This window comes from Rhipicephalus microplus, chromosome 8 (genome assembly GCF_043290135.1).
Source record: "Rhipicephalus microplus isolate Deutch F79 chromosome 8, USDA_Rmic, whole genome shotgun sequence".
NCBI classification, from domain to species: domain Eukaryota; kingdom Metazoa; phylum Arthropoda; class Arachnida; order Ixodida; family Ixodidae; genus Rhipicephalus; species Rhipicephalus microplus.
In genome coordinates this window covers 123,754,209-123,775,593 of record NC_134707.1, presented here as the reverse complement: position 1 = coordinate 123,775,593, position 21,385 = coordinate 123,754,209, and the positions used below count along the sequence as shown (strand labels likewise).

The 21,385-nt window shown below is 43.1% G+C and overlaps 1 protein-coding gene and 1 long non-coding RNA gene across 3 annotated transcripts in view; one reads left to right on the top strand and one right to left on the bottom strand.

The window, feature by feature from the left end:
• The window catches only part of LOC142769375 (uncharacterized), a 59,698-nt gene that overhangs the window by 31,491 nt on the left and 6,822 nt on the right, over nt 1-21,385 (top strand). The gene's annotated exons all lie outside the window — the stretch shown is intronic.
• The window catches only part of LOC142769374 (calcium-activated chloride channel regulator 1-like), a 101,314-nt gene continuing 83,915 nt past the window's right edge, over nt 3,987-21,385 (bottom strand). For both annotated transcript variants that reach the window (XR_012885805.1, XM_075872562.1), the window contains exon 3: nt 3,987-4,899. Coding sequence is in view for 1 of the 2 variants with exons in the window: in XM_075872562.1 (XP_075728677.1) it covers nt 4,800-4,899 (100 nt within the window). In the remaining variant the exon portion in view is untranslated. The remainder of the gene's footprint in view (nt 4,900-21,385) is intronic.

Sequence of the window (21,385 nt, the reverse complement as noted above, 5' to 3'; positions counted from 1 at the left end):
ACGAGTAGCTGATCGTTCATCGCCGCTGTCACTCTCAGTGCGTCGACAACCATCTACGTTCAGTAAAAAATCGTCGGAGTCAAGACGGTTTTTCGGAACATCACGGCTGAAAGTAATTGGAACAATTCTCTCCGCCCAATGACTTAGATAGCAACAACAACGTGTCATTCACCACGCACAACACTCAGACGGCGTGACTCGCTTCGTTTATCTGTGGGCCCGTTGTAGATACTGCGGAGATTATTTCGCTCAGATACCCGGCAAGAAGTGAATCACTTGCAGTGTGCTGCCATCGATCAATGAACGTAAAAAAGAAGCGGTGCAGCGTAGCCCAAGGTTTTTGAAACACAAATCGTGAGTCTGCGCTACTTTCCACGTACAATGAATGTTGTGAGTTTCACGCACTACAAAAGCACGGACGAATGCTATGCGCACGTAAAAGAAGGCAAGTTTTAACTGGAATTGTCAGACGATAACATTTAACTATTGAAAGTGTCTGCACAAAATGTCGCGAAGCTGATAAGTGTTCCCTGCGGGCTATGATCGAAAGTGTGAGTTGTTAGGTATTTTCATGAAAACTTCGCGTCTCGGAAGAACTTATCAGATTTATCGTGTCACGAACAGTCCGGTATATTGCAAAAGGATCAAAATGTGGGCCAGTTGGTAATTCATTTTCTTCGTTCAGCGAACTAGGAGCGCAGAGAAAACACAAAGGACGAAGCGAGGAACCACACAACACGAGCGCTCAATAGTCCGGTATATTCACTGATTCACGAAAGATACAAAGTGGATTGTGTTCGTTTCTTGCTAACGCGTTAACACTGCTGCAAGCACCGCCGAACAAGGGATCTTTGGAAACATCTGGCTACTGATCATCCATGAGAGGACGCCCCTCAATTCTGCTAGGTGGCGCCACAGTTTATGAACAATGCCAATATAGAAACCGCTGTCTTGCCTTCGAAATCCGTGTAGTTTAGAGGTCCTTCAAACGTTGTCTCTTGTCATAAATGTGGTGGTCTTTGAAGCAGCGAAGCTTAATATTAAGCCTCCGCGATATTGGATGCCTGCTGTTTACGAAAGGCACCGCATGCGAGAAGGCAAACTGAGCGCAGCTTAAATGATGAATTCTGGGGTTTTACAAGCTATAACTTACCAAGATATGATATGCGGGAAGATTGGCGTAGTGGGGGGCTTAGTGTTGGTTTTTTTACCACAAGCCTTCACATCTTCAAAGATTGGTGGCATTTCTTCCTATATTGATGTCTAGCATGCATCTGTCATGAATCTTGCACAGATATAGAGTTGCGATATGTGCTAGTTGGAGAAAAATCTATACTATTGTGACGTAACGCAAAACATCACTCGCAGACGAAAAGGCACGTAAGAACACCATACAATTCTGAGTGATGTAGTGTGATGCTCAGATATAAACTTCCTGGTTGCGATGGCTACTTTTCTCTGTAACTCTTTAAATGCGCGTGTAGTTAGGTTGCGAAGTTCTGTCCTTCAGCGTCTATCCCACTGCCAGAAAATAAAAATGCTGCTTGTAAATGATGCTTGTAGCTGATGGACCGAATTCGCGCACCGGTACCACGTCTCTAGTCGGAGAGGGGGTTGCACGATGTACACGCCTCCCCGTTCCCCAAAATTTAGATAGAGTTGGGTGTTTCAGTGAGAACAAATAATGAAAAAAGTTTGGCAGATCCCATGTACCTTGGGAATCGACATTATGCAAAGCATACAGAGGAAAGGTGAGCGTGTCGCCATTTTTTTCATTGAGCAACACGTCCCGAAATTACGCTAAATATATGCACAAATGTCGCACGCACGGACATATGTTGAAGAGTTGCAGATGTTTATATAACAAGTTGTTTGCACTTGCGCAACAATCCCAACAGGAACACGTTTATTAGCAACACCAGAAGCTGATATGAAGCGCTCATGATCGCGAGGATGGTGGCTCTGGACACTCTACATAAATCCAGTTCAGTGCATGGCACCTAACCACCATTGACGTTAACCCGACGTGACGGCTGTATCAAGGAGTACATATGTAATGTTTATAAAACAGGATAGGCAGCCCTGCAACCACTATTGACGTTTCACGAAGATTAGCGTCTATTTGAAAGCAGTTCCGAGGCATGGGGTAGCTCTGTGGTAGAATGCTTCATTGTGACGCAGAATGCTTGGGTTCTATTCCAGCTGGGAACCCGACATTCTTTGCATTCGTGAGGTTGACGCTACTGATGTCAGGTATTTCTTAACGCTCACGCGTAATATTGCCCATGTGTCTTCTCGTCGTTCCTTGATAGCTACCAAGTGTCAATCACATGTGGTACATGCACATCAGTGGAACATACTCGTCTGTGGGCATATACTACTGTCTGGTGAGAAGTGTTGGAGGACGTACGTGACGGGAATGTGACATTATTATTGTTTTTAGTGCGAATTCACTTTATGAGCGACCCTGATTGCGCCGTCCACGGTGCGCTTCCTCATCTCCCCTAGCAACGGCGTGAGGAGTGGAGAGGAGTGTCTGTAGGAACGGCGCAGCGACGTCACACACCACGTGATTGCGCGCGCTCCGCCCTCCGCTCTGTGGCTGCGCGCGCGTATCTCGAGTTCGGCAGGTCTTCATAGGTATGGATCCATCGCAGGCATCAACCTCGACTGCGATACCTCCAACAACGAGTACAACGCAATCGAATGCGAGCATTGCACGCGTCGATGAAGATGTCGCGCCGGTTGAAGACAAGGCAGCGCGGCGAAGGGCCCGTGATGCCGAGAGCAAACGGGCGAAGTGGGCCGCGGGCATAAACATCATTATAGTGCAACTTTACTCTCACATATACGCGTAAACTCACCAAGATTTCTTGAGAGGGTCTAATAATACCTGGGAATCGCAATGTGATCACACGGGGGAATTTACGTTGACTCACTGGCGAGTGCAAACGGATTTCAACTTTACTCCCCCTCATAGCATCACCCCGTGCATTCGCACTTAACCATATTCACCCTCGGGGAAATGCTTAGGAGTTTTTGACCAGCGCGTCATATTCGTCAAACTATCTTACTCTACCTTGTCAATTTTAGTTCACGCCAAGTTAAGGGGGTGATCATGAGAGCACCCAAACGTAAGCAGCTAGCTAGCTAGCTAGATGGATAGATAGATAGATAGATAGATAGATAGATAGATAGATAGATAGATAGATAGATAGATAGATAGATAGATAGATAGATAGATAGATAGATAGATAGATAGATAGATAGATAGATAGATAGATAGATAGATAGATAGATAGATAGATAGATAGATAGATAGATGGATGGATGGATGGATGGATGGATGGATGGATGGATGGATGGATGGATGGATGGATGGATGGATGGATGGATGGATGGATGGATGGATGGATGGATGGATGGATGGATGGATGGATGGATGGATGGATGGATGGATGGATGGATGGATGGATGGATAGATAGATAGATAGATAGATAGATAGATAGATAGATAGATAGATAGATAGATAGATAGATAGATAGATAGATAGATAGATAGATAGATAGATAGATAGATAGATAGATAGATAGATAGATAGATAGATACGCTCAATGTCGCCGATGTTCGCTAAGAAATCCATCGCAATTTTTAGATGTTCAAGGCCTTCAACATGTGCCCCCTCCATTTCCACTCTACGCCGTAAAATATTCCAGGCTAGAAGCCTGGCCTGTGCGTTTCATTTCGGCCGACCCATGCAAGCTTTTTAGAATAAGTCGTAAAATATGCCCAAAAGCTCACAGCACATCTTTCTATAATTTGCATAATGTATTTCTGGTACATGCGTACCTGCACTGAACTGCTACAATATTGCTGATTGAATGATTGATATGTAAGGTTTAAAATCTCTGAACTACCATATGATTATGAGGGACGTCATAGTGAAGGGCTCCGAAAATTTGGAGAAGCTGAGCTTCTTTAACGGGCACCCAAAATGGAGCATATGGGCCTGCAGCATTTTCGCCTACATAGAAAATGCAGCCGCCGTAGCTGGGATTTAATCGCGCGACGTCCGGGTCTGCAGGCGAGTAACATAGCCGCTAGATGACAGAATATTATTGCGTGCCACTTCCCTTTTTCACCAATGTTCTACTGAGGGACTAGACATATATTACTAACGTAAACGGGTGGTTGTAAGACTGACCAGGAATAGTGGTATTAAACAAGAACAGCAATAACACCATCTGGCGGCAACATTATTTTGACTGCGGGTGCACTCACTCGAAGAAGCAGGCAGGGTCAGAAAGGCACACTTTTTTTTCGTTTTCATGCCGTGAAATCTATCTGCATAAAGCTCAAATATTTGTGAATAAGTGACAGGGAAAGACGAAGGTTGGCCAGTGCGTCATCGGCAGACCAGGAAATCGTAAACGACGTGGTTTCTCGCGTCCTATGTAAAAACACACCACAAACACAGCAGCAATCATTATCACCACTACGATACCACTCATCAGGAACCACACCCACAGTTGCAATAGACCACGTGTGGCTGCCTCTGTCATTGTTGCCTCCGTCGCCATTGTAGTCACCGTGGTAGTAGTGGCAACTGTGGTCGTTGTGGAGGCTTGTAGTCACCTGTACAACGTTAGATATCTTGGACTTGAGCCCAGCGTTGCTGCCTACGTGAGCCGCCAGGAATATCTTCCAGTCTAAGGTCCCGCCGGGTCGACATGTGGCCCACTTGCTTGTGAATATGAAGGTGACTTCGTGATTGCCGCCGGCAGGGAGAGGGTCACGATTACCTTCGAGAACGTCTGCCACCATCACTTGGTCCTGGTTCTCGGACTGCGAGTGTAGCTTGATGCAGTTCTTTCTCGCTTGAATCTCTATGGCTGAAGCTGAAACAAAAGGCAGAGCAGGTCAGTGAAAGCTCGAAGGGTCTCTGAAACACTCTTCACTTTTTGAGCGCTGGCAGAAAACGTTGCCAATCAATAGTCGAGACGCACAAGAACGTGGGAGCCAAATAATATAGCGCCAAACGGAGCCTCCAATTTAGTTAATTCTGAAAGACAGCTGAAGATAACTTCCTCTTCTGACACAAGTTACGCCATCTACGAAAGTCCTCGGCCGTTGGCTGAGTTGAGCATCGTCACAACCACCTGCCAGCACGCGTGGACGTCATCATACTGCAGGCAAACCTTATGAACAAAAAAATATGCCGAGGTTAATGACGCGAATTGACAAATGCACGCATATTCTTGACCCCTTGTCGACCTCCTCCCTGCGTAGCTATCAGTGTGCTCGCTGGTACAAGTGGCTGCGACTTTGCCGGTACTTCACCGATTTGAAAGACGTTTTGTGACATGTGATTCGCGAAGTGTGATGCACCAATAGACCGACTATTTCCTTATAATTCAGTGAAGTGTTGCAGGCCCATTTTTACCAAAGTTTCAGGAGGGTCGTAGTAAGCGGCATATTATGAACTACTGCACGCGCTTGCCGTTTCCGTATGTCATGTGAGCCTCAGGCTACGTCCAAGAGAGCAGCACTTCCAGCGTGTCGTTCTTTCCTGGGTGCACTTCAACCATTTTATGATCGCTGATGCCATACACCTGACTCTGCACGATGTGTTCGGTCACCTCGGAGGAGCCTCCGTCCTCGGCTTTCTGAAAGGTGCCGGTAGGCTTGTCCAGTTCATCTCTTCAGCACGCCAGTCGGCGTCTTTGAAGCATTCGAGTGCCCACTCGATCTGTTAGAAGTCAGTGTAACGAATGTCCTCAATCCTCGCCACGTGTTGGCTGCATTTGTAAGCTACATATATATACAAAGACTGCCTAGCGTTTAGATTTTGGTGCATGTTCCACATTGCTATGGCAGAATCGCGCACAATAAGGAATAGTGTTGCAGAGAGCTCAGCTCATTTATGAGTATACATTCTAATAGGCTGGGCGTGCATAGACATACCAGTTTTTCCCCACCAAGTCACGCGAGCAAACATTGAGTAGCTTTAAATACGGTTTCGTGCATTTTACATATAGGTTTTTCTCGCGTTGCAGTGGCCACTGCAGCTGCTGAGCATTTACAAAAGCCCATTTTGTTATGAATGAACAACTTCATTTATCCCTTGTTCAAGGGAAATGCGCAAAAGGAAAGAGTGTGGTGGGGACGAACTACTTGAAGTAGTCCTCCTCTACCCTTTCAGCTCACTCCAGGATGGTCTCCAGAATGTTTTGCCTCGAGCTGTGCAAGGGAGCCTCCCACTGGTCCTCACTAGATATTAGGCGTTTCACGAAAGGGGAAATAGGGTGCTTAGGGCAGCGCCACAAGATGTGGTTCAAGTCTGCTGTGGAAGAGGCACAGAATATATAAGAGGGGGAAGGCTAACAAGACGGATGAAAGGGGTGTAGGAGATAAGGCGAAAGAAAAGTACGAGTCTGCAGCTGTCACTACAGAATTTCGCACCTGCGTGAAGATTTGCGCGTAAGTGGCGGGAAGGTTAAGCGTTCTAATCAGTAGTGGGCACAAATTTCATGGAATTAAATAAGGCGATCCCACGCTGTAAACGGCGCTTCCTCCGTAGCGAGTTGTGACACATCGGATACGTGTGCCCAGACTATGAATTCTCAGGCACTCGCATCGCGTAAGCCGCCTCGTTTCCGGCAAAGCCCGCATGCGCGGGAGTCCGGATTAGTGCTACAAGTCGATCAAGGGGATGATGCAAAAGTAGGAAAAGGGCTGGCTTAGAAACCCTGCCCGCTCCGAAGTTTATATATAGCTGTTTTGGAGTCACTGATTTTAACGGAAGAACTAAAGGCGGCCGCAGCGACCTGCCCGTCAGAGTTGATTACCGATATTGCATAATGACGGCTGTTTCCGTGATCAGCGGCGTCAACATAGAGCACATCATTGGAGGAGGATGATTGTTTTTTGAGAGCCTTCGTATGCTGCCTCCTGTGCTGTTTCTGGTGCTCAGGGTATGTTTTTTGGAAGTGGGGGAGTGTATAGACTCTGGTGTATGTGGTGTGGAATGGTGTACTTGACCTTGGTGATGGGTGCCGGAGTGACAGCAAGGGTTTGTAGAATGTGTCGGCCCGTCGCGGTGTTAGAAAGTTTGTTCTAATAAGGTGCAATATGGACTTCTCCGAGTACAGCAAGGGTATTGAAGGTGCCGGTACGCGTAAGTCCTTCCGTGGAGGTCCGTATAGGCACCCCTAAAGTGAACTTATACATTTTGCGTAAAAGGATATCAGTCTGATCGGATTCTGATTTAGGAAAGTGTAGGTTGGCGTTGTCAATGTTATTTTACTGATAACGAAGGCCTGCAGCAAGTGGAGGAGTTCGCCCATTTTGTTATGTACGAGCATGGATGCCAAAAACTATGGAAACGACATGTGCATCGTTAGTATTTCTTGCGTTCATTGCGTAACACACAGGTCAGCTAAAGGACACCAGATGGCGTCCTTTAGCTGACAGGAGAGTGCGAGATAGATATACTAGGAGATATGAATGCGCAGATAGAAGATATAGATGTGTATACTGACTCAACAGGCAAAATGATCATGGATATGTGTGAAAAGCATGATTTGATTATTTGCAACAGTACTGAGAAGTGGAAAGGGATGGAAGGTAGGAAGGCTGCAGTCAACAGTAGATTACACACTGATGTCACATAGCTTGTATGATAAGCTCAGGGGAATGCACATAGATGAAATTGGCTCCAGAAGTCTGGGAAGTGATCACAAACGTATCAAGCTAAGTTTTGGAAGAGCAGCAAAAGTGGGAAGGAGACAAGATGAGCAACTACAGCAAAATTTTCATTCAGAAAGGCAATTAGAGATGGCTACTAAACAAATTGAGAAAGTAATCACTGAGGACAATAAAACAGTGTGGACATACACAAATGTAATTAAACTGTTTGAACTAGAGCTCACTAAGGCACGTGACAAGTCACCCCGCAAAAAAAGACACAAGCCCAAGAGTTGGTGGGATGAGGAAGTTAAGAGATCCATAGCAAAACGTAAGGAAGCCTCTAGTGAACGCAGACATGCTAAGCAGCGGGGTGAACCCACAGATGACGTTGAAAGAAAATGGGATGTCTTTCTAAGTTGTAGAAGGAAAGCATCCCTTCTGATGAACGAAAATATTAGCAAACAGGGGGCTCAGTGGTTGGCAGAAGTACACAAAAAAGACAGAAAGGCAGCTGCGAAATTTTGGAACCATCTAAGCTCCCTAAGAAAAGAAACAAGCCCAGAGCAGAGGTTTATAACTACAGCTCAAGGTGCTACGCTAGAAGGGGACGAAGCTATTGAATATATAAGAACAAGGGGGACAGAAAGATTTCAACGAAGAAGTGCCTTATTTCTTTATTCTTTATTCAAAGATTACCCCGCATTGCCCAAAGACGTTACAGCAGGGGGGTTACAGAAACGACATAAACCATTCTTCATTCTTACTGCACACTTGCATGGCAGACAATTCATTCCACTCTTTAACAGTTCTAACAAAAAACGAATTCGCGGACATGGGGTTACAGAAACGACATAATCAATTCTTCGTTTTTACAGCACACTTGCATGGCAGACAATCCATTCCAATCTTTAACAGTTCTAACAAAAAACGAATTCATGAACAAGTTCGTCTGGATGCGTAATTCTCTTATTTTAAAAACATGGTCAGTTCTAGATGAACGGTAATGAGGTTCCTTAAAATATTTTTCTTTATTTCCCGTTTTATCATTATATATATGAAAAAAGAACTTCAGTCGCAGCTTCTGCCGACGCGAGAAAAGCAGTTCCCACCCAAGCTCATTTTTCATCTGAGTGCAGCTTTCCCCTCTCTACCGGCCCAAGACGAACCTTGCCGCCCGGTTTTGGATTTTTCAATTTTATCGATCAATGTGGCTTGCGAAGGATCCCATACGGCACAAGCGTATTCCAGTATAGGTCGTATGCATGTTAAATAGGTTGTCTTTTTTAAGTTCAGTTCCGAAGATTTTAAGTTACGTTGGATAAAGTTTAGCGCCTTTCCAGCTTTACAAACCACATCATCTACATGCGCATTCCACGAGCATTCGGATGACAAGACTACTCCTAGGTATTTGTAACTATCTGCTCTTTTTAGACGTTCATTGTTTAAAGTATACTCTGTTTCCATAGGTTTCCGCTTCTTTGTAAAAAAGACATGAACACACTTTTTATTATTTAGGTTCATTTTCCACGTAGAGCACCAATCTTGAACACGTTCCAAATCAGTTTGCAGTTGGGTAAGATCTCTGTCATTTTTTACTTGACTATACACGACACAATCGTCTGCAAACAATCTAGTATGTGATGAAATACCTGCTGAAATATCACTTATGTAAACTAAAAATAAAAGTGGCCCTAAATCTGAACCCTGTGGAACTCCTAATGTCACATCAACCTAATCAGAGCTTTTGCCGTTTAAGATGACGCATTGCCGGCACTGGCGCAAATAATTTTCAATCCAATTTAGGACAGCAGAATCTATGTTTAGTAATTCAAGTTTTTTTTGCAAAGGAGTGAATGTGTTACCATGTCGAATGCCTTGGGGAAATCTAAGAAGATACAGTCAGTTTGCCTTCCTTAATCAATGGTAGATGATAAAATTCAACTAGTTGTGTGGTGCACGACAACCCCTTTCGGAACCCATGTTGAACATTAGTTAATATATTCTTTCTGTGAAGTGTTTCATTATTTCAGAGTAGAGAATGTGTTCCATTACCTTGCACACTATTGATGTTAAAGAGATTGGTCTGTAATTCCCAGCATCCTTTTTCGATTCCCCCTTGTGGATTGGAACAACATGGGCAGTTTTCCAATCAACTCGTAGGAGGCCTGATTTCAGAGATTGTTTATAAATTATGTGCAAGTAAAAAGAGATTGGTTCGGTGCACCGTCTCAGAATACGCGGAGAAATCGCATCTGGGCCAGTTGCTTTCAATTCGTCTGTTTGCTTTAATAGCTTTTCAATGCCACTTACGCAGAACTCAATTGATTTCATTGGAGGTATGCTACTGGCGTCGAGCAAATAGGCAAAGTCCTGTATTGTCAAAAATATAGATTTGAAATAGTTGTTCAAAGAATTCGTCTTCTCTCCATCATCTGTGATAGTTTTGTTATTATAAACAATTTAATTTATACCGACACTCTCAGAACCGCAACTCTTGATATACTGCCAGAAATGCTTAGGATTTGCTCTCAGCGTGTCGTTATTTCTTTAAAATAGGCGCCTCTGACATTTTTCATACCATTTTTGCATTCTTGCGTAATCTGAAATAACTTTTGATAGTGGCTAGTCCGTTTAGTTTGTTTGAATTTAGCAAATAACCACTTTCTCCTGTTGATTAGCCGCAACAGACATGACTTCATCCACGGCTTTCTTCGTTTTTTTTATTTAGGAGGAATCCGCGCATGGCACACGTGCCTCAACGAGTTGAAGTAGCTTATTTCGGAACAAACGCCACAATTCATGCACAGGATTTAGCCAAGATTCCGTGCCGAATACTATATCCGCCTTTACAGACTCTATCAAGGCCACAAGTTCATCCGCTTTGTTACTGACGCTACCGCAATTCACAACAAGAGCAACCAGGTCGATGTGAGGGGTTACCTTTATTTGGGCACCACGTCAAGGTTTTGTAACAGGAACAACTTCTTCCTTTTCTTTGTCCCACCTATAAACCCTGCCGTTTATACAAAGCTTATCATGACTTAACTTCACTTTGTTATTTGTATCTTCCTTTCTAGCTTTCGTATATTTCCACAGGCACTTGCGCCTTCCACGTGTCTAAGACGATTATTCCTGACCAACTCTGAAATTGGTCCCTTTATATCTTTTGGCGTTGAGCAGAACGTCTTGTCTTTCTTTGTAACAGGAGAAATTTACAATAATTGGTCGCTTAGCCTTTCCAGTAAAACGTCCAATCCTTTGCGCTCTTTGAACCGACTTCAACTGTATTCTCAAGTTATCTTCACAAATACTCTGGATAATTTTTTCTGACTGATCCGAATTTTCGAAGCGGTCAGTGTCGTCAACCCCATAGAAGACTAAATTTTGTCTCCGGCTTCTGTCCTCTATTTGGACCGACTTCCCTTGTAACTTATTAACTTGTTTCAGAAGCCCCTTAAATATGTCTGCCTGCCTCGATACCAAGTCACTGACGTCCTCTACATGTTCCTGCATGATTTCCAGGTTTTTACTTATTTCTGTTATCATGGTTTCGTTCTTTGCGAATCCAGTTTTACTTGCGTGTAACTTATTCATTATCGCCACCTGACCATTTTGCAGACTTCTCAGGCAATCTATTTGAGCAGCACCATCATGACTTGACACGTTTACCTGGACAATACCATCAGGACCAGGGTTTAGTTCCACGTCTCCAGCAAGGAGCAACAGCAAGAGCAAATACAGCACACTATTAGAAAAAAGGCGAAAGCGCCTTTTGGACACCCTCGCCCGGACATGTTTATCATTCACTGGAGCAGCAAACGCCATCGTAGGAGGAGCCGGCAATACAATAATGTTTGTTCGATTGATTGATTGATTTGTGGGGTTTAACGTTCCAAAACCACCATATGAATATGAAAGACGCCGTAGTGGAGGGCTCCGGAAATTTCGACCACCTGGGGTTCTTTAACGTGCGCCCAAATCTGAGCACACGGGCCTACAACTTTTCCGCCTCCATCGGAAATGCAGCCGCCGCAGCCGGGAATCGAACCCGCGACCTGTAGTGTTTGTTCCAGTGTGAATGGAATAGTAGAGACTAACCTGCACAAACAAGAGCGATGTCAGCTACATGTCGGCAAGCTCCAACTTATGCACCACAATAGACAAGGATGGATCAAGTGGCCCAATGGCTCCATTTTCACAACGAGAGTGGGAACGGGCTGAAAAGAGCGTTCTAAGTAGTACATCAACAGGCCCAGATGGCATTCCAATTATGCATATATAGACATCGGGTCCGAAGTCTAAACAGACTTTGAGAGAGGCAGTGAGCAGAACAATTATCGATGGTGAAGTCTCCGATGGATGGAAACTTAGCAGGATGAGCATGATCTATAAAGGAAAGGGGGACAAAGCTGACATAAACAACTACAATCCTATAACAGTGACATCAGTGGTCTACAGGCTGGCGATGCAGATTATAAAGGAAAGACTGCAGGCATAGATAGAGGGTGAGGGGGTGCTGGGGGAACTGCAGAATGGGTTTCGGAAACACAGGAGGTTGGAAGACAATCTGTTCTCACTGACGCAGTGCATCGAAATAGCAGAAAAAGAACTGAGGCCCTTGAGGCTAGCATTTTCGTATATCAAGGGAGCGTACGATAGCGTAGTTCAAGAGGACTTGTGGGGAATACTGGACACACTAGGGGTGGAAGGTGGAGTCTATAATCTTTTAAAGGAAATCGATAAAAATAACAAGGCAGTTATAAAGTGGGAAAAAGAGGTATCCCAGCCCACATAGGTGAAACGGGGGCTTAGGCAGGGGTGTCGTCACCCTTGTTATTCATGACGTACCTACAAAGATGAGAGGCCAAATTAGAGGGAAGTGGACTTGAGTTCAACCTCTCTTTCGTCAAACAAGGAAAACTCATTGATCAGGCACGACCAGCATTAATGTACGCAGATGATATAGTGCTAGTAGCCGACAACAAGGAAGATTTGCACAGATTGATGGACATCTGCGGTAATGAGGGAGATAGGTTAGATTTCAGATTCAGTTAGAAAAAATCAGCAGTCATGAATTTAATGATAATGAATGTTGTGAGCTTAGGATACAGGAAGTCATGCTAGAGATAAATACAAATATCTGGGCGTATGGATAAGCAATGGAACCGAGTACCTTAGGGAACACGAAATATACGTGACAACTAAAGGTAACGGGAATGCAGCAGTGATGAAAAATAGGGCACTGTAGACTTACAATAGGTATGATGTTGTGAGAGGAATATGAAAAGGGGTCAGGGTTCCTGGGCTGACGTTCGGCAATGCGGTCTTGTGCATGAGATCAGAAGTTCAAGCAAGATTAGAAATTAAGCAACGTGGAATAGGTAGGCTTGCTTTATGAGCTCACGGGAATACACGAAATCAGGGAGTACGAGGTGATATGGGATGGACATCATTTGAGGGCATCATTTGAGAAAAAAAAGGTATTTTCATATGTCAATTGTTATCATTACATATTTTTGTTTTAAGGAAGAAAATAAGTTTTGAACTTTCCCATTGATGAAAATAGGGAATTTCAAGGCGGCAGCTGTCGTATGACCAAATGGAAAGATATATAGGCGCCAATGGGAATGCTAAAAAATTATTTCCTTCCTTAAAACGAAAATTGTAATGATGGTATATGAAAAGAACTGTTTATTGGCTTTCACTTTATGTATAAAGGTAACTTTTAGTTGAGCCTCCACTCGGCGTAAATTGCATCTCAATATGGACAAAAATTACGATTTTGTAGAATTAGTAATTTTTTCTCATAAAGTTTACCAGCTTGAGAGGTCTTAACTATTTTTTTTTCTCAAAATATACCTTGCGTGGAGTAAGTATTCACTACTCAGATATTCATACAAACTGCAGTATTGCAATAAAAAAATTGCAAACATAACACATTTTGGATAAATTCTTAGAAGCATATGTGCCAATATAAATGCAATAATATTACTGAGCTTCAAACACCTTACACGAGAACCTTTACTCAACATGTAGACCAAGTTTGGTATAGAGCGTACTTTCAAAGTAAAGTTTGTCACAAACAACACCCAAACGACATTCCGGAAGTTCCGAAGGCAACCACGTGACCGAAAATTTTTTCTCTCCAAAATATCCTACCGTTTCACTGCTTTCAATACAGTTAATCAGCACAATAATTTTCGAATGCATTTGAGATGGTTGCCAAAATGGCTGGGCATTTGGCATGAAATCAGCCTAACAGCGTGTCATGAACACAGAGAAAGGTCCTATGCTTATAAAGCCCTTTATTTTCCAAGAAATATATTGAAAGTGCCTCCTCTGAGGCACTGTATAACGGTGCTTTTTTGACAGTTCTAAGGCGGCTGCACGTGCTATTGCTGTTTACATGTGCAGCAGCGGCATTCATGTCTAGTAGAACTCGCTGTTGGGATAGTTGGTGCATGTTGCATTAAACATTAGTCAATTTTGCGCCAAAATGACGACCACACAAACAAATAGAACACATAAACGAGATGGGCACTCATTTGCAATTGTTTATTTCTTGAAAAAACAGGCTGATATAAACCCACTTTTCGTCAACGCATGTGCAACCTACTCGGGCCGTCCCTTACCTAATGACGCTATAGGACACATGATCGCTAGATACCGTGCTTCCAGCTCATACATGATGAGTGAAGTTTTGCTAACGCAATTGATACCCCGTTTCTTTTGTGAAAGTCCTTCGAAATTGCTCTTGGTGTGAATCCACGTGAAGTGACATGCGCTCTTGAACGGGCACCGTAGTTATTCTTTGCCGTAAAGAGGTGTTCACTCGCTCGATCATTGACGCAGCGCCTCGTCGTCTGGCTAACATGTCTCTTTCTGCACATTAGGGGTATTTTGTAAACCGCTTCAGTGACAGACTTCGTGAATGGCCGGGTATGCTTCTTTTTACAGCCTTTCAGCTGCTCAGCATAATTTTCAGCGATGCACCAGCGCAACTTTGCTAGTTTGTTAGGGGCACGAACTCCATCAGTACTTCATGCCGACTCGCCACCTTTTTAAGGTTGTGTCTATGAATATATGGTATATTATGAATATATGGTACAAACAGCTGCTAGTGAGCACCGGTTCTGTCCATGTGTTTTCTTTGTGCGGTCGTGGTTTCGTTGCGAAATTGACTGTTCTATTCAGGCATTCATGTCTATTGACAGCACATGTTTAATGTCTGTAGCACAATATTACATGCCATTTTCGTATCGATATTTGCATGTTCAAGAGAACAGCAGCCGTGTCAATTGTGTAAATTGGATACAATTTCCTAATTTAGCACAAAACCATTATGAAATACATAACCAGCCTCAACTATTTCTCAGTATTGTTAATTTTATGACGAAACATAACATTCATTATTCAACGTAAGTTTGCACATCACCATACAATTGATTGATAGGTGCAGTTTAATGTCCTAAAGCCACCATTTGATTATGAGACGCTTAGGGGAGGGCTCCAGAAATTTCGGCCGCCTGGGGTTCTTCTCCACCGAAATCTAAGCAAATGGGCCTAAAGCGTTTTCGCCTACACGAAAAATGCAGCTGAGTACCTTGGCTACTAAACCATCGAGGCAGGGTCATCATCATCCAATCTAATACAGATGCGCCAAACGTAATTATAACTTTTAATTGACCATATTCTATCCTCACAGCAAAAGAAAAGAGTAGAACGCTTTGAAAGAAAGTTCCCCCCCCCCCTTTCTATGACGTCCATAATGCTTTATAAGTCGCTTTTGCCAGAGTACGCTTTCGCTCTGCGGAAAAGTGCTTTATGATTTGGAAGTGGCTACTAATACCCGCTGTCACAGGACACAAAATATTTTTTCCCTATATTACTCTGCCATGCAGATGCCATTCAATAACGAGTACTAGTATGAATGCTGGCTGTCTTTCAGAGTGATTTATGAGGTTTTTGCAGCCTTAAGTGACAATAAAAAAATCCTATGCCCCTTTTTTGTTTTCGCCACCCCCTTGAGCTCCTCCTTTACGAATATCTGGAATTTCTGGGTCGCCTGTCAAACAGTTTGGCAAGCTGGGCAAATACTACTGTGAGTTTTTACCCCCGTATTTTAGAACGTCCCTTCACTAAATGCTTCACCTTGACTTGAGAAAATTGATTCTAGCGCAGTCTCTAGGCAGAGCAAGTCACCCAATATAAGGGATAATCTGCAGCGATTCTCGAGAAACGCGTCATTTTTAGACAAGCGGTGGCACTGTGCTCAGGTAGTTCAGGTGAAGGACGAGATTCGAGTCGAGGCGCGTTCGTAAATAGGGAGGTTAGCATTGTTTGCACTGTGGGACAGTTCAAGAGTGCTTTTATTGAAATAGCTTGGCTCTCGTATATTTTGAATGAATTAGCGGATGTCAAATAATTTCTACATATATTTTTCTTTTTGTGTGATTCAGTCTAATTTGTTGTACTACTGTAAATTTGGAGCCCCACCGCGGTGGTCTAGGGGCTATGGTACTCGGCTGCTGACCACCAGGTCGCGGCATCGAATCACGGCTGCGGTGGTTGCACTTCCAATGGAGGCAAAACGCTGTAGGCCCGTGTGCTCAGACTTGGGTGCACGTTAAAGAACCCCAGGTGGTAAAAATTTCCGGAGCCCTCCACTACGACGTTTATCATAACCATATGGTGGTTTTGGGACGCTAAACTGCACATATCTATCAATGCTGTAAATTGGAATTTTAGGATCAAAAATGCTGCGTTTGTTTTTCCTGAAACCTGCTCCAAATTTAAATTTTCTCCCTGGAAAAGCAAAATATGATGCTCCAAAATATTGCTTCAGATGATAGCTTGGCTGCCCCACCTCTGCTAGCTGTAAGTGGTTACTCTTTCACCCTGCTTTTGTGTGTCTATTTTATGTTCTTTGATGTTGCATTGTTTCATGGGGAGATATTATGTGATGCGCTTGATATTTTTCATCTTTAAATTAATTATTCTGCAAGGTTAGTATCTAGTGACACTGTTAAGCTATTGTAATTTTGCCTGTTGTTTTTACTCGTGTAAAACTGTTTCTCCAGTATTCAGAATGTCTGAACACACAAGGGTTATTGTGAAATTTAAATGCCTATTTAAGACTGTTTTGTCATTACATTCATTAGAATACTACTAGCATTGCATATTATGCATAAGGAATGCCACAACACATGCAAACTGTGGCGTATCAATGAGGCAATTATAGTGTGCATTGATGTATCATTTCAGTATATTGGAGAAATAAGGCGTGCTGCATTGCACTACTCTTTCAGCTGTTTGTATGCTTCACTGCACTGTGCTTTTGTGCTGCATTGAAGCGTGTTAAAATTAATCGTTCATTTTTAAGTGCAAATAAAGGCTCTTCTCTTGTACTTTGATATGCATGCATCGGTCGTTAGAGCTCCATGCCGTACCATTGGCGTCTGATTTTCGGTCTTCTTTTGTAGCAGATGGCATTCTGCTCTGCACAATTGAAAAAGGCTTTTGATTAAGGTACAATTTGTCTCTGAAGCCTGTATGTGCTCTGTGTCTAATAAAATAAAGCTTGATTTCATTTTGCACTAGGGCATGTCTTTGTGAACGTTCTGTTATGTGTGACAACACATTTTGAGTGATGCCTTCGCACTCAGCTAGGAGAACATGTTATATGTGAGAGCCTTATATGCCGTGCTTCATATATGCACCATAAAAGCTGTGCTAGAGCCAGGATTACCAAACTGTGGCAGGAGCCACTACAATAGGACATCTGCACATTAAAGGTCTAGCTAAAGGGTAAGCTTTCACGTGCTTCTACAGGGGCCTACTGGAAAGGGGTAACACTCAAATTGTGGTACTTTTCGCATGGGTTTTGGGGCATTATTCAGCATGAACACCCCGACACCCTTTTTGCTGTTTGGGCAAATTACACCCTTACACTACTTTTGTTTTTTAAGGGTGTTAGGGTGTCAGCAATATTACACCCTTACGCCCTTAAGATTACTTGGGTGTACATTCGCTTTTACACCCTCACTCTCTTAAGGCCACGTGGGTGTACATTTGCTTTTACACCCCCAAAAATGTTTGTGCCATGGGGTTTAATTTCGGAAATCCGCCCCAAGGTATAGGTGTAGTGCTGCTTGATACACCCATTTCGTGGGGTGTAGGGGTCTGAGTTATAGACACTATAAAACACCAATATGGGTGTAATTTGTTTTACAGTGAACCGGCCCAAAACGAACCTAGCCGCTCGGTTTTGGATTTTTCAATTTTATCAATCAATGTGGCTTGCGAAGGATCCCATACGGCACAAGCGTATTCCAGTATAGGTCGTATGCATGTTAAATAGGTTGTCTTTTTTAAGTTCAGTTCCGAAGTTTTTAAGTTACGTTTGATAAAGTTTAGCGCCTTTCCAGCTTTACAAACCACATCATCTACATGCGCATTCCACGAGCATTCGGATGACAAGACTACTCCTACGTATTTGTAACTATCTGCTCTTTTTAGACATTCATTGTTTAAAGTATACTCTGTTTCCATAGGTTTCCGCTTCTTTGTAAAAGAGACATGAACACACTTTTTATTATTTAGGTTCATTTTTCACGTAGAGCAACAATCTTGAACACGTTCCAAATCAGTTTGCAGTTGGGTAAGATCTCTGTCATTTTTTACTTGACTATACACGACACAATCGTCTGCAAACAATCTAGTATGTGATGAAATACCTGCTGAAATATTGATTTGTGGGTTTTAACGTCTCAAAACCACTATTTGATTATGAGAGACGCCGTAGTGGAGGGCTCCGGAAATTTTGACCACCTGGGGTTCTTTAACGTGCGCCCAAATCTGAGCACACGGGCCTACAACATTTCCGCCTCCATCGGAAATGCAGCCGCCACAGCCGGGATTTGATCCCGCGACGTGCGAGTCAGCAGCCGAGTACCTTAGCCACTAGACCACCGTGGCGGGGACCTGCTGAAATATCACCTATGTAAACAAAAAATAAAAGTGGCCCTAAATCTGAACCCTGTGGAACTCCCAATGCCACATCAACCTAATCAGAGCTTTTGCCGTTTAAGATGACGCATTGCCGGCACTGGCGCAAATAATTTTCAATCCAATTTAGGACAGCAGAATCTATATTAAGTAATTAAGTTTTTTTGCAAAGGAGTGAATGTGTTACCATGTCGAATGCCTTGGAGAAATCTAAGAAGATACAGTCGGTTTGCCTTCCTTAATCAATAGTAGACGATAAAATTCAACTAGTTGTGTGGTGCACGACAACCCCTTTTGGAACCCATGTTGAACATTAGTTAATATACTGTTTTCTGTGAGGTGTTTCATTATTTCAGAGTAGAGAATGTGTTCCATTACCTTGCACACTATTGATGTTAAAGAGATTGGTCTGTAATTCCCAGCATTCTTTTTCGATCCCCCCTTGTGGATTGGAACAACATGGGCAGTTTTCCAATCAACTCGTAGGAGGCCTGATTTCAGAGATTGTTTATAAATTATGTGCAAGTAAAAAGAGATTGGTTCGGTGCACCGTCTCACAATACGCGGAGAAATCGCATCTGGGCCAGTTGCTTTAAATTCGTCTGTTTGCTTTAATAGCTTTTCAAAGCCACTTACGCAGAACTCAATTGGTTTCATTGGAGGTATGCTACTGGCGTCGAGCGAATAGGCAAAGTCCTGTATTGTGAAAAATATAGATTTGAAATAGTTGTTCAAAGAATTCGTCTTCTCTCCATCATCTGTGATAGTTTTGTTATTATAAACAATTTAATTTATACCGACACTCTCAGAACCGCAACTCTTGATATACTGCCAGAAATGCTTGGGATTTGCTCTCAGCGTGTCGTTATTTCTTTAAAATAGGCGCCTCTGACATTTTTCATACCATTTTTGCATTCTTGCGTAATCTGAAATAACTTTTGATAGTGGCTAGTCCGTTTAGTTTGTTTGAATTTAGCAAATAATCACTTTCTCCTATTGATTAGCCGCAACAGACATGACGTCATTCACGGCTTTCTTCGTTTTTTTTTATTTAGGAGGAATCCGCGCTTGGCACACGTGCCTCAACGAGTTCAAGTAGCTCATTTCGGAACAAACGCCACAATTCATGCACATGCTTATCATCCACCAGGCATTCGAAGACTGGTAGATAACTATACAGTTTTTCATTTATGCTAGAATAATTGCCTTGGTCAAAGAAGAATACTCTTCTATTCCCGCTGTGTTTCACGCGATGAGTTTTCGTTTTTATAGATGTGACTACAGCGTGGTGGTCACTTAATCCCGAAATAACAGTTGTTGAGTTTACAAGGTTTGGCGAGTTGCAAAACAATAAGTCTAAGATACTAATTTCACGGGTTGGCTTGGTTACATATTGTAACAGACCATGGGTATCAATAATGCTCTTCATGTTCATGGTAACCTGACTACATTTTTGGAATACACAGGTATTATCACTCCAGTGATGGTCTGGTAAATTAAAGTCGCCACCTACCAACATAACCTGACCTGAAACCTCAGAGATAACTTCACCGAAAGCATGTAGTCACGCCACGTCAGAGTTCGGTGGTCGATACACCACCCCGGCAGTAAGTGAAGAATAATGAGATAAACGCACTTTACACCACACAGCTTCCACCGCATCATGGCTGATAGGAAGGCAGATGAGCGTGCATCAGATCGAACAAGCAAAAAAAAAACGCCGCCACCACGGCTCAGCCTATCTTTTTGATAGACAATAATGTTCTCTGGAAAAACTTCACTGTCGCTGATGGAAGGATTTAGCCAAGATTCTGTGCCGAATACTATATCCGCCTTTACAGACTCTATCAAGGCCACAAGTTCATCCACTTTGTTACTCACGCTACGGCAATTCACAACAAGAGCAACCAGGTCGATGTGAGGGGTTACCTTTATTTGGGCACCACGTGAAGGTTTTGTAACAGGAACAACTTCTTCCTTTTCTTTGTCCCACCTATAAACCCTGCCGTTTATATAAAGCTTATCATGACTTGACTTCACTTTGTTATTTGTATCTTCCTTTCTAGCTTTCGTATATTTCCTCAGGCACTTGCGCATTCCACGTGTCTAAGACGATTAATCCTGACCAACTCTGAAATTGGTCCCTTTATATCTTTTGGCGTTTAGTAGAACGTCTTGTCTTTCTTTGTAACAGGAGAAATTTACAATAATTGGTCGCTTAGCCTTTCCAGTAAAACGTCCAATCCGGTGCGCTCTTTGAACCGACTTCAACTGTATTCTCAAGTTATCTTCACAAATACTCTGGATAATTTTTTCTGACTGATCCGAATTTTCGAAGCGGTCAGTGTCGTCAACCCCATAGAAGACTAAATTTTGTCTCCGGCTTCTGTCCTCTATTTTGACCGACTTCCCTTGTAACTTAATAACTTGTTTCAGAAGCCCCTTAAATATATCTGCCTGCCTCGATACCACGTCACTGACGTCCTCTACATGTTCCTGCATGATTGCCAGGTTTTTACTTATTTCTGTTATCATGGTTTCGTTCTTTGCGAATCCAGTTTCACTTGCGTGTAACTTATTCATTATCGCCACCTGACGATTTTGCAGACTTCTCAGGCAATCTATCTGAGCAGCACCATCATGACTTGACACGTTTGCCTGGACAATACCATCAGGACCAGGGTTTAG